Genomic DNA, 14,232 nt, shown 5'->3' on the forward strand with positions numbered 1-14,232 from the left:
ACACACAGGGAGACAACATAAAATGATGATCTAAAGGATTGAGGGCAATAATAACAGAGGAAGCTACTAGCTTTTGATGCTAATGTGGTAATGTTGAAGACATTTCATCATAAATTCTTTTCATTTATGATGCTACTAGCCTTTTTGCACTTAAAAGCTCCTTGTTTTCCTGCTGTAATCCTGAAGAGAGCGCTGCAGAGGGTAGGGGATGAATCTGGGACTCTTGCTGTTTTTGGGATGGAGGATCTGTTTCTGGTGTTAAGACACTAATCTGGGCTTTTGCCAAGTTACCTATGGGGCCTTTTATTTGGACCTTTGTCTCAGAGTTTTCTGGGTGTGGAAAAATGTCATGTTTTATTTCAACATCATCTTTGTTGACATTTTCTACACTGCTAGGTTTTATGTTTCCTTGGGCACTTTCTGGAATGTTTACATTATTGTCCTGGCCTTTGGATTGGGTTGTAACAACAGTGGGAGTCTCCTGTGTGGTCGATGCTGGAGTATCTCTTTGCCATAAAAAGTCTCTCTGCTCTGCAAACAAAGAACCTGTTGATATTGTATCCTTTGATGCTGCTGGCTTTTCTTCTTGAAAAATAACTGTTGAAAGTGACTTAAATCCAGACAGAAGTCCACCACCATCTGCTTGTAGCATTGCAGGAAAACCTTTTGGTATGCTGGGTGCTGAGGAAAAGAAAGATCCAAAAGACATTCCAGCATCTCTGGATCCTGCTGTGAAACCAAGTTTTGGGGATAATAAACCAGCCATGCCAAATATGTACTGTGATGGATCTGATGAAGGCAATTGAGCTGGTTTAGGTATGCTGTCTTTGGGAGGTCCTGACTTGTATCCTATCTTATCTTCAGGTTCTGCCAAAATGACAGTGGGCTTCTCATGTATTGCATCATGTTTTATGTTTTTCTCAGTATCTCCTGTCCTAGTTGATGGACTAATATCAGATGGGTTTACAGCTGCAGGTGTTTTGTCTGAGTCTTCAGTGGACTTATTCAACCAAGCTGATTCTTTGTTAATCTGATCATTGTTGTTTTTGTTTTCTATTAAAAACCTCTCAGCTTCTGGATATTTTTGCTGAACTTCTCTGTCAGCAGTTATGATCTGTGTAGTAGTCACATCTTGTTTAGGCTGAGTTTGAATCGGACAGGAATTCTCATTTTGTGAGCATGGCTGAGTATTGTATGGTACTTCTCCAGAACAATAAGGCTTACTTACGTCTTGGCTAACTACCGTAAATTGTATATCAACAGTCGCCTTCTCAGATCTAGTGAGGTACTGAGAGTAAGAAATGCTCTCAAGTTGTTTTCCTGTGTCTGCCATTACAGTTTGTGCTTGCATAGTCACTGCGTCAATGTCAACACTTGTTTTTTTAATTATTTCTTCTGGCATATGGTTAGGTGATGTAGCTGTTTTTTGATCTTCTACAAAACGTGCCGGACACGTATCTTGATGTTTCGGCGGCTTGTTTAAGAGACCCAATCCTTCTGTTTTGGATTCATCATCCCCTGCATCACCTCCTTGAGAAAATAATGAGGAAACATTAAAAACACCCTTATTTTCAGATTGTCTGTACGTTGTCCGTGTCTGACCAGGTGTTGAAGCTGGACTAACTCCAAGAATCACAGACAGCAGACTTCTCTCAGGAGCGTCTTTTGCAGCATGGCAACTAGGCAGAATACCTCGAAATAATGAGGAAATAGGAGGTGTGGCCTGCTGGGCACTTGTCCCAAAAAACACAGAAAACAAACCTTTTCCTTGTAGTTCTGAAGCTGAATTTTCAGGAATATTATCCTCTGATCCTGAACTGCTCTGAACACCAGCAAAAAAACTCTGGCCAGGAATGTCCTTATATCCTGAGGTAACTGGAAGAGGGTCTGTATCTAGGGAACCTGACCCACTAAATATTGACAATAAACCTGATATCGCTCCTTCTTTAGGTAGGAAAGCACCCTGGGAGTCTACCTCAGGAGCTGAACCTTCATAAGGATGGGTTAATTTGACAGTTGATTTAGCAGATACAGAGGTTGTGATTGGAGAAACCTCCTTTTGAGCAGCTGAGGTACCTACTGTGGGAGCAGGAGTTTGTATAAGCTGCATTTCACTGGCCTGAAGGCTAGATCCATTTAGCGTTGACATAAATCCTTTACCTGAAGTTTTATTTATCACAGATGTACTGGACAGTGTTCCACTTAGAAAATGAGGTTGAGAAGGTCCTTGCTGCTGAGTTAGGGTGCTGAACATGGACAACAAGCTTTTAGCTGGTGACTCTTCAGACTGTTTACTGTCAAGAATGGTAAAGTTCTTGGAGTCTGGTTGTTCTGCAAAAGGACCACTGGATACTGAGGATACATTTTTGACTCTTATGTCTTTAGATGGTTCATTTTCTGGAATAACTGACTCTGGGGTTAAACTCTCCTGCTCATTTCGCAGAGCACCAGTCTGTTGATGTGGTTGAGGACACATGTGAGCATTTGACTGGAGACTTTGTCTATCAAACACTGACAGTAATAATTTTGCTGGCCCTTCATTACCACTAGATCTGGCTGCGATACCACCAAAAATGGATGTTGAATGAGACGTTTTCTGTTGTGGACCAGGACCACTGAACAATGAGAACCGACCTTTTGCAGGGGGCTCTTTTTGAGTGGCTACTTCTTGAAGATTACTTGCATCAGAAGGAGCTTGTGGGGAAGTCTTTTGAGGACTGGATTCACTAAATACAAAAGAAATACCTTTGCCCTCTTTCTTTGACTCTTTGGGTGGTACTACTTTTGGAATTTCTGTACCTGGAGTTGGCCCTGTTGCTGATTGAAAACTGGCTGGTGGTTTTGGACCAACTTCTTTCAACATAGAAATCAAGCCTTTAGCTTTACTCTCATTAATAACTGATGATCCACCTAACACTTCACCAAAAGCAGATGTTATAGTTTGATTTAAGGGTCCAGTTTGTTTGCTGGTTTGTTCAGTACTAGGGCCACTGAACACTGAAACAAAACCTATGCCTGTGGTCTCTTTTGGAGAAGCAGTTCCAGGAATTTGACTTATGGAAGCAGCCTCTTGTGTCTGCTGTGTGCTGGTACCACCGATGATGCTTTTGCCTGATGTGGCTCTTGCAGGTTTACCTTCCACTTGAGAAGAAGATACAGTCCGAGTTGGTGCCTGTTGTGGACTAAAACCACTCAACATAGACAGGAAGCCTTTCCCTGGAGATTCATCTTTACTTCCTAAGGTCTCAGAAATTATTTCCCCAATGGAGAAGCCAAAAAATCCAGTTCCTGGTTTGTTGGAAGGTTCTGGTTTTATTTGCCCAGATGTTGGTAGTCCATCATTAGCATTGGGGGAAAATATTTGTGATTTAGTCTTACTTGATAATTGGACATGCGGTATCTGTGATGCATCAGGCATATCTGACATATCTGATAGACTATCACAACTAAATGTATTCATTGTCACTTGTTTCTGGATTCCTTCAGACTTTGACGTAATTTGCTGATCATGACCTTTTTTTGCATAATGTCTCAAATCAGCGGACAGAGGTTGATGTAAAGAGGACACTTGTGAATCTGTTTTCTTCGATGTGGCCTGAGAGCAAGAGTTTCCCTTTAACCTAAAATGACTGGACTTTACAGTGCCCACATTCTTTGTGTTTGAATCTTTAAATCCACCAGGAAGACATTTGTTTTCCTCTGGTTGTGTTGCAACAGCTTGAGAGGATAGGGAAGTCATTTGCTTTGGCTCTTTAAGCACTGCTCCATTCTTGAAAAAGTTTAGAAAACTTCCCTGGGGTTTATCAGAAGGTATTTCATCACTCTGTGCATCTGGAGAAAGAGTGGGTTTTGTAGGTGGACTTGAGTTTGTGGAAACTACAGCAATGGGTGGTGTAATAGGAAAAGCTAACTGTTGAGGCATTGTGGCTTGTCCAGCTAGTTTAGACTTCAGAGTTGTACAGTGAGAACTTGAAGAGGATGTTGGAAGCCCTACTGGTATTTGGGGAAAGATTCTAGATGACACTGAAGCGGTTTTTGATGTTTCCAGATTCCTGCTTCGTGATAGGGTTATAGCAGCTGACTCATCATCCTTTATGAGTTTTGTTTTTGTACTATGAATACCTGTTGAAAGAATGCCATTTTGGTCATGTTGGTATGCAGAGACTAAGCGCGTACAAAAATTTCCCTGTTTCACTATAGGATGTGTATCATCTCTATCTGTTGTGGAGCTTATATTGTTTGATTCTGATTTTGGACTTATTGCAACAATTGAAGCCAGTAAAGAGGATATCTTAAGGGACTTATTTTGCAGTATCTCTCCAGGCTGAACTCTCTTTCGCCATTCTTCCTCTGAAGCGTCATCTATATGCTTTATTTGTATTCCAGTATCTGAATGGCGTCTCTGGTGAGGCTGGTAGCATCTGTAAACACATGTATCAGCAGAGTACGTTTCTGCAGTTGGGGAAAAAGAAATCAGCACTTTCTGTCCAAGGAGTTCTTTCTTTCCTCTGCTATTTAAATCTGAGTGATTGTATTTGGCTCCATTTACTGTGAGATCAACAGCTTCCTGTAAAGGCTTCAGGGTGGCAACACTGTTCTGAATTTGTCTTGTATCCAATCTAAACCTGTTTAATTGATATGATGAAAGAGCCTTAGCTTGTGCTTTTTGGGCAAAAAGAGAGCTCTCAAACCACTGAGAGAAACGATCCAAGTTCAGATTCATTATTTCATTACCTTTCCTATATGCCTTAGACAGGTTTAAGGGTGCACTTAAGAGCTGAGCCTCACTCTCTTCTTGCGCTGGAAGCCCGAGGACTTCATCTTCATTGAAGAGAGGAATTTTGAAGCCACAGACAATAACCATCTCATTGTTGAGCCAGGCACTAGGGTAGCTGCTCGTCATCTGCCCATTTGTGATCATCTCTTCTTCTGGAGTACATGCATAGACATACTGGCCAGTGCCATCGGTCAGCAGGGCATATATATACTCATAATCAGTATAGATAAAGTAGCCACAATCTCCATCATCCGCTTGCCACCACATACCTTGCTCCATAAGTGAGAGCCATTGTTGGTACCACTCTGACTCTTTAAGATATACATAGTCCTCTGTATCCACATTGGCTATAGAAGGAGGATTACAGCCATTGGGATAACCAGTTACATCTGGATGGCTTTCATTACTAACACGTCTGTAAAAGTCTGATGTGCCATTATACATATATTCTCCATTTTTGTCCACCAAATTTGGTGGGTGCTCCTCATAATACCCCTCATGATATTCTACACTATTTAAACTGTGACAGCTCTCAAACATGTGAGAACTGCTAAATGTATCATTGTCTTTTGTGCTTAAATTTAGAGCACCTACTTCTTCAGTGCAGTACCCATGATAATTGATCCCATTCAAACTGGGGTATGTTTTTTGCACAACTGAATTGTTTACTATATCCTTGCAATATTCTGGCTTCTTATAGCTCTGTCCCTGGTTAGTGGGTAATTCAGTCAAGGCTTGTGGGCCACAGTACTTTTGATTTCCATCCATATTTATGTTGCCTAAGGATTGAGAAGATTCTTGTACTGGCTCTCCATGTGGTGGTTGCCCATATTCCCCTCCATAGTAGCCCAATGACTGATTATTCAGCTGTTGCCACAGAAGAGAGTCTTGAATACAGGAATGTTCATAATTATGAGAAAGTTCATGTTTAGTATAGAATGTGCTATTTTGACAGCCATTCTGTCCTGGCACAGCATGTAAGGAATGACAGCTCTGTCCTAAATATTGCAGAGATGTCATTCTTTGATCTGGGATACTAGGAGGGAACACACAAAGATTTTTGGCACTATATGATATGTTCTTTACATTGCTTGAATGAGATGGCTTTTGATAGAAACAGTTCTGAGGAAAATAGCTGGTGCTATTTAAAGTATATGCTACAGGAGTTTGCTGCGATCTTGCATAACTTGCAGATATCTTGAGGTCCCAACTATTGTTTTCACTGCAGACAGGCTTATTATGTGCGATAGCCTCCTGTTGAATGGTGTGACTTTCAAGGAGCCCATGCCCCTTTGTTTCTTTTTGTGTTTCTAAGCTAGCCCCTAAGGTGGTTTCATTTGAACTCATTTTTAAAATATTTGACATGAAGCCTAGGGAGTTACTAGAGCTTTCCTTTTGATCTGTGCAATGCATAGGTTGATCCCCTGATTTTAATGTAGACACATCTTTTAAAGTCCGACTGAAAATGCCAGATACAAAACCTTGCTGATCAGGGGACTTTTGGTGTCTTGCTATAGCCTTACTAGGGGATGGTGCCTCAGGCAGCTGCCTAGATAATGGGCTGCTGTGAGAAGAAACCATTTTTTGTAAATTTTGCTGGTTTTCTTTCTGGTCATGTGGAACCCAGTTGCTCTGTGGTGCTTCCTCGAATGAAGTTGTTATCTTGTTAGATCCAGAAAATATTCCTGATTTGGTATCTTGTCCTCGAGGAGGATTTATCCCCAAGATTGTACATTTACTCTCCATAAAGGAACTTTGGTTTTGTTCTGTAACTTTTTGAGTTTTGATGTGGTGCAAGTTTGTCTGACTGTTGGATGAATCTGCTTGTTGAGTTAATGCAGACTGAGTAGCAGAATCTGAAGAAGCCAATTTCAAAAATCCAGAGAGGAGGCCACCTTGCTGAGGGGTTACTTGTGTAGATACAGGTTGACATTGTCTAGAACCCTCAACCATGCCAGTTTGAGTATCTGAGTGATTATTTGAGGTCATCAGCTGTTGAGGGTGATAATGTCTCTGTGTGTTTTGCATGTTTTGCTTGGAAGATTGATGAGGATGAGCAGGTGTTGATTCATGTTGCTTCTGCTGGGGTGAGTTAGACTGAGTGTTTGGTAGACTATCATTTGAATCCAGTTGAAACAGGTCAGACAACAAACCTCCTTGACTATATGTGGGATCTGACTCTCTTTGTTGAGGTTGTACATTAGTTGATACATTATCAGAAGAAAGACTTAAAAGTCTTGAGAAAAAGCCTTGTGACTGAGATGGATTGGATATACTCTGTTCATGCTGTGGCTGATTTTGCAGATGGATCTGCAATGAATTTGTTGTTTGACCTGGCTGCTTCTTTGGGTACGTGTGACCCATCAATACTTCACTGGCAGAGGCAAATTTCACGATACTAGAGAGCATATTTCCTTGGGGCATTTGACTAGAACATGCGCTGGAACTTGATATATTCTCAGAAGAAGCAGATTTAAGTAAACTAGAAAACCTGTCCTGAGGTTCTGCCTGAGAATTGTGTTGTTCTGAAATACAGACTCCAGCTGGACCTGGATTTTGTTGCTTATTCTGTGTTTGCTGGTTAACTATCCTCACAGGGTTCCATTGTTCAGCTCTTGCCATGCTCTGATTTGACCCAACTGGAGACTGAGAGCTCTTGTTCTCTGGCCTCTGGCTCCACAGTGCATCAGCCACAACATTTTCCTTTGGTGCAGTCCTAAATAAATTGGAAAACCAGCCTGTCTCTGTATTCTCTTTACTTTTTATTTCATGCTTAGCAAGGTTTTGTGGCCATGATCTGGCACTGTCCGAGTTTACAGGGGAAACTCTGAATGACAAACTACTTTTAGAAGATGCATTTTGATCTGGTTTGACTGGATTTTGTGCTGAACTCTTGGGTGAACTGATATCATCACCAGAGGCAAATATTAAGAGTCCCTCTTCTGCTTTTGGGGACTGCTGGGTAGATTCTGTGTCTGAAGGGAAAAAAGGAACTATGGTTTTGCCCTCAAGTGATGAGATATCTGTCAGTTTGTGTTCTGTGTGTTCCATTTTCTCTTCTGATCTGAAAACAGGAAAAGCTGTTTGTGTGTGATATTGAGGAGGCCTAGTAGGTACTGGGGAGATCAGTGAAACAAATGATTTTTTTAAAGGACTGAAAAAATTAGAATCTTCATGGGATTGTTGCAATATGGTATCCATATGTACATTTGTCTCCATAAACACAGTTGTTCTAGATTTTCCAGTGTCAACAGTCTGATATTCACTTCCAGATATACAGGTTACAGGTCTGCAATCATCCCCTGATTGCTTATGACCTCCATCTGGCTCGCTGATATCAAAAGAGCCATCTTTTAAAAAACTTCTACAAGTGCTCTTAAAAAAACTTTCAGTGGAAAATGCAGAGTTTACAGAAGAGGGTGGCTGACTTGTAATGCCACTGTTATTTTTGGTCTGGGTCTGATTTATGCCTGTGGTATGCCCATTTATCTCTTGTGACATGACATCTGATGGATGAAATGGCGAAGGGAACTTCCTATCAGTGGAAGTTTCTTGAGAAGGGGATACCACAGCTACTGCTGCTGGTCTTGGAGATGTTTGCATAAAAGAAAATAATTTTGATAACCCAAAACTACTAGCAGCACTAACTGAGCTTTCTGACTGTTTAAAACAATTAGATCTCATTTGTTTTGAACTTGGATTAACTTTATCAGTGAAGGAGCTAAAGAATGAGTTCATGGTATTCTTCGCTCCTAATATTCCCTCTTCAGATGAATTTCTTGCTTTGGACAGCACAGAGTTTTCTCCTCTCATCTCCTCAGAGGTGATACCTTGTTCATCTCCGAGTGATTCTGTTCTTGCAGTACCATGAGATACCCGCCTTGACGTACTTGATTTGGGCAGAGAACCATACTTGCTGATCTCCTCTTCTTTTGCAGCCAGATATTCTGACACGGTATTAACCAGGCACTGGAGCTCATCCATAGGATCAATATACACATCACTGGGTTCTTCCACAGGGGACAGCATGGCCTCTGGTGCCCAACCCCAGCTTCTACCCTTTAGGGTGGTCTTATCACAGCAACACTGAAGCTTTGCATTACAGCCACGATAAGGTGACACATACCTGCGGTGATCATAAATCCGCCAGCCCTCAGAAAGGAATGCCTCAGCTAAAGAGGCAATTTCTTCCAACTCCTCCTCAGAGCCTACTGAATTCAGTATCTCCGAGCTATTGGAACTAAGGCCCGCACTCGCCAAAACTTCACCTGCTTCTTTCTCCTGATATTCATGGATCTCTAACGTGTTTTTTAACTTGTCGTCTTGAGCCCACATTTTAGTTTGGTAGAGTAAGCTGTTTTTGTATGGTCTCAGGCAATGCATCATCTTCTCCTCCTCTTCCTCCATTTCTGCCACTTGACGCAGTACCAACTCTCCTCTTTTTTGAAGGAGGGGAGCAATATCAGGAGGGAAACAGTCTTCCTCCATGCATTCTTCGCCAGTGTGAACAAACCCCTCTAGATCCCAGATCCTTGTCTTCGGTCTTCGGCCAGTGGTGTCATAGCCCTCTGGGTAGGCAGCTTTCACTGGGCTCTTCCCTTGTGTTTTTGTTGGGTGTGGGCTGAGTGTAGTGTCATGGCCAGTGTTTGCTGTGTAGACGTCGTTATATCTGCTTTTCTCTTCATCCCAATCACAGTCTTCATCAAAGAAACTGTTCAAGGAACTTGTATGCTTGATTTTGTATTTCCCTTCCCAGTCCTCCACTCCCATACCAGGATCTATGGGAATGATTCTGACCCTTCCTCTCTGGTTTAGAGTTCTGCTATAAGATAAATTCGTTACAAGATGGACGTGGGAATGTAAAAAAGGAAAGAAAAAGAGAAAAACAATTTAAAACACAAAATATACAGATATAAGAAACCCAGAAGATCGCAAACTGTAACTAAAACTTGATGAACTGCCAAACCAAAAAAAAAAAAAAAACCCTACAGAATTTTGTGTGAATCTGTAAAGCATTATCGGATCAAGTCAGTTCACACAAGAGACTCATATTTGCCAGAATCTCAGGTAAACTAATTGCTTTCCCCTTTTAATCTTAATCTTAGTACTACTAAACCCGGGAGGCTACAAGACCATTAACGAAACACATCTAAAGTTCAGCCATAAGCCAAAAAGTCAAAGCCATTGACAAGGAGACAAATGAAAAGCAATCACGAACAAACAGCTAATGTAGCATCACGGTTACACACATCCAGTGTGTATGTGCCAACTGCAAAGAGAACACCAAAGTCACATCTGTGAATGTCATGGCCAGTAAAAGTAATGTTAGGGAAATAATATAAGGGACCATAACAGCGAACACCTGGATTAGGACCCAAAAAGAATGTCTGCATAAATGTCTGAATAAAGAGAGAAACAAACAATTGTAGCCTAAAGTTTCCTTAGAAAATAGTCTGCCAACTAAGCAATTTTACAGTGCACAGGGTAAAAATGTACATGTGGTAATATGTGACATATCTGTCCTCATTTCTCTACTGTGTGCTTACATCGAAGCTTTTGATGGTTTTAAACCAAACCAGCCAGGGCTGTACCAAAGGGAGCATCTCACAGTCCACAACAGGACGTTTGGATGAGTAAAGCTGTTTTCTAAAGACTAGCATCAGACAATGGGACTAATGCCTCCAGTTCCAGTGTTGCAGTACACCCCCTATAATAACAACAAGGTCTTTCCACACTGGGTTTAAGCCGGGTTGGTGCCTGAAGAACTTTCAAGACATCTGAAACATATATGTGTTATTCTGTGTCACGCCAAACTAGCGTGTTCTGGTGTGACGAAAATAATATACCTGCTGGCATGGTGCTCTCTGTAGTCCAGGTCAAAACTGTGCACCGATTCTGTGCAGGAGTCTGTCTGCTGCTGGAAACGTGGTCCCAGAGGGTACTGGTGTAGGGAAGAGTTGGGCTGGGACGTGCTGTGGTACCGGGGAGGAAGACTGTTGCTCGTCTCGCTCCTGTAGTCACTATCCCGATCATCTACCACACTGTCCATGTCATCCAGCGCTGTAGGGTTGAGATACACAGCTCAGGAATGGAGTGCAGCATGTTCAAATCAGACAAACAAGGCAACAAAAATGACAAGTGAATATCACATTACAAAACTAGAATCTGAGTTAGGCTATACCTTGAACAAAATATAAAGCAGTTGTGCTTCATGTGTAAATGTACTTTCACACTGAACGTGATATCATGCTACTCATTCTGTATTTATTTGATATGAGATATAATAATATATAACCCTTTACTGGGTGAGCCTCATTAAGGCAATACACAATACATCAAGCATCCCAGTAGCCAACATAAACAAACATTCACAACTAGTCACACAAGAAAAAAAACGCGTTTTAAATTATAAAGGAAAACACAAACTCAACACACACACACACACACACACACACACACACACACAGAGACAATATTCATTACTTTGTCAACAAACAGTCATCTGGACTCAGAATCAGAAAGGATCAAATGGACTCAGATAGGACGTTTGTGCATCCACTCACTCACGTAAACAAAGTACTACAAAGTATTCAAATCCCTGTTTCTCCATCCCACCTAAACTGTTCATATAAATGATGCAACCCTGTTGTGGTGTGATGAATGTGCCTTTGTGTGTTTGTCTATTGCTGCTAGACTCTTTTTGTTTAAATAACTCATGTCTGAGGAGGAGCTCATAAGTCAGACAACATGCACATACGGTGGGAAAACTGAGGGTTACAGAGGAGGAACCCAGGGAAGATGAACCAGGGCAGATGAACCCAGGGAAGATGAACCAGGGCAGATGAACCCAGGGAAGATGAACCCAGGGAAGATGAACCAGGGCAGATGAACCCAGGGCAGATGAACCCAGGGCAGATGAACCCAGGGCAGATGAACCCAGGGCAGATGAACCCAGGGCAGATGAACCCAGGGAAGATGAACCCAGGGAAGATGAACCCAGGGAAGATGAACCCAGGGAAGATGAACCAGGGCAGATGAACCCAGGGAAGATGAACCCAGGGAAGATGAACCAGGGCAGATGATTTTTTGCCATCAGGGCATGTGATTCCAGTTCTGCACTGCATAGTTCAGTGCTTTTCCCCCTCAAACATACCTGATTCACCTCAACAAAAGGTTTAATAACTTGCTAGTTAGGTGAATCAAGTGTGCATGAAGAACCCTACTGGAATGTACCACCCTTGGGAAAGGGCAAAAGGTCAGGGCACTTATAATTGTAAAATGACAGTTACATACTTTGTAAGTTGGCCCATCCAAAATAGTCACCTGGTAAATCAAACATCAGAGAAGCAGTTGAACGATAAGGCAGAAATGACTTATTTTCCCCAAATTCTTTCTACTGGGAGGAACATTTCTTTTCACAGCTCTGCAAATAAATTAGGCTCAAGCAAACTCAGACTGCATGACACAGTGACACATGACAAATGAGTTTTCAGTGCACAGGTAAGTACAGAAAGAGTATGACCTGCTGGTGAGTTGCCCAGAGGCTACAGCAATGACTACATGGCGCCATCTAGTGTGAAAAGGGGAAAAGTACTCACAGCACTGGGAGGCTGCGAGAGGCAGTGGGTGTGTCTCTTCATCATCCTGGAGTGGGTACTGATGTGACAGGGAAGGACATGAATAAACAGGAAACAGAAAAGAGGTGTTGTCACTGTAACTAATACAACATCCCCTTATTTCACAGATATCTCCACACTCTCAATCCACAGCTTATGCTTGTTACCAAAAGGTGTTTTGTCCATGTTTTGGTAAAGGTTTGCCAAAAGTGGCACATCAAACCAGGAAATGAACAACTCAAAATTCAAACAATGATAATATGATGATAAAAATGATAATAGATCATAAATTAATAACATTTCATAGAAAGGCAACACAGTGAGTCACTGGTCAACACAAAATCAGCATCAGTGCATTCTATTGTCACTTCAAACAGTTTAGTTTAAAGGGGATTCTTGGTGCAAACTGACGTTGCACAGTAATGGTGGTCTGAAGTGTTCTGCACAGCGTCCAGGGGACATTTTGCTTTGTCATTTCAAGCACTCACAGCACATGCAAGCCATGGTCATACTTTTTTGGTTGAAACTGGGGGAATTGGTGGGGAATTCTGTGAAAGATGATACACTCTCACTCTCTCTCTCTCTGCTACTTAACTCACTGAAACCTGAAATGTACATTATAGATTGTATTGTTTTCCTCATTGAATGCAACTGTAATTCCACTTCAAATTAATATTTTAATTTAAATTAATGTTAATGTTAAATTAATGTTTTGATTCTACTTGTAAATTTCAGTGGTACCCTCTACAAAACCCACACACACTAGGCACTAAATGAGCAGGCAGAGAGAGGCTTACTGCACCTCTGAATTAAAACCAAAAGAAATGCAATATGATAATTACAATTCCAAAATTTCCAGTCCATCTTAAAACTCAGCAAACTTAGCAGCTCTGACGTGTCATGTGGTTTGAACATACTAAAGCCACAGAGTAATTAACTTCATGAATTTAGAGGAGAGTGCTTTACTCATTTAGTTAGAGTTTCTCCTCTCTGGCTCTCTGATATAATCAGGAGATACCTTTCTTCTTTCCTCAACTTGCTTTACCTCATAGTCAAACTGCAAATGGCTTAATAAACAAATACGGATGGTGGTGAACAATGCTAAAACACTATTTTGTCTCATTTAAATGCTCTCACTATCATTCCAATAGCAATGAAACTCATCATGCGAGTGCAGGAATATCTGCATTTGGACAGAATAGTTTCAGTCGCGGCTAAAAATACAGTGCTCAGACTAACCTGGCTGTGATCACATAACCTGCAGTACAAGGCTGCCAGCAAAGCTCTGCTGGGCCATTTTAAGGCAGGACTGTGACTGTATTGGATCAGATTTTCTTAAAAATGTTTCTCCCGATATCTGATCCAGCCTTTTATGAATGATATAAGGGATTTTTCAGTGGATTTATGGTTGCCATGGTATAGCCCTTGATCTGTCAGAAGTAGAAAGAGTTTTTACAAGCATCACTCAAATATCTTCACTGTTGTTAGTAACTTCTTTATTCATTTTGGCTATTCACAGCCTGCAAGTTATTGAACAAGATCACTTACAGAACCATTGCTGAGCAATTTTTTAATGTTTTTTCTGTTATTTCAACTTCTTCATAGCACCCTGTGGTTAGCCTGCACTTCTGTTTAAACATCTGTCACGAATGACATTTAAAAATCAGTCTGAACAGTGCAACTGTGGTAAAGTCATTATACTGATTTTGTCATTATTTCATTTAAATCAAATCTTCAGTAATGGACATGTTTTTATTTTTAATTATTATTTATTATTATTATTATTATTATTATTTTATTTTATTTTTTTCATTCTGTCCCATGCTTCTGTTTTATCAA

The 14,232-nt window shown here is 41.1% G+C and overlaps 1 protein-coding gene across 14 annotated transcripts in view; it reads right to left on the reverse strand.

The window, feature by feature from the left end:
* Positions 1-14,232, reverse strand: part of unc13bb (unc-13 homolog Bb (C. elegans)) — a 70,704-nt gene that overhangs the window by 34,114 nt on the left and 22,358 nt on the right. For 8 of the 14 annotated variants that reach the window (XR_014118540.1, XR_014118541.1, XR_014118542.1 and 5 more), the window contains 4 exons: positions 12,376-12,433; positions 12,071-12,100; positions 10,624-10,837; positions 141-9,599 (listed from right to left, as the gene is read on the reverse strand). Coding sequence is in view for 11 of the 14 variants with exons in the window: in XM_081701747.1 (XP_081557873.1) it covers positions 141-9,599; positions 10,624-10,837; positions 12,071-12,100; positions 12,376-12,433 (9,761 nt within the window). In the remaining 3 variants the exon portion in view is untranslated. The remainder of the gene's footprint in view (positions 1-140; positions 9,600-10,623; positions 10,838-12,070; positions 12,101-12,375; positions 12,434-14,232) is intronic. The other 6 variants (XM_081701755.1, XM_081701749.1, XM_081701748.1 and 3 more) reach the window with 3 other exon arrangements.

The sequence above is a fragment of the Electrophorus electricus genome, chromosome 19, assembly GCF_041902795.1.
Source record: "Electrophorus electricus isolate QZ-2024a chromosome 19, ASM4190279v1, whole genome shotgun sequence".
NCBI lineage: Eukaryota > Metazoa > Chordata > Actinopteri > Gymnotiformes > Gymnotidae > Electrophorus > Electrophorus electricus.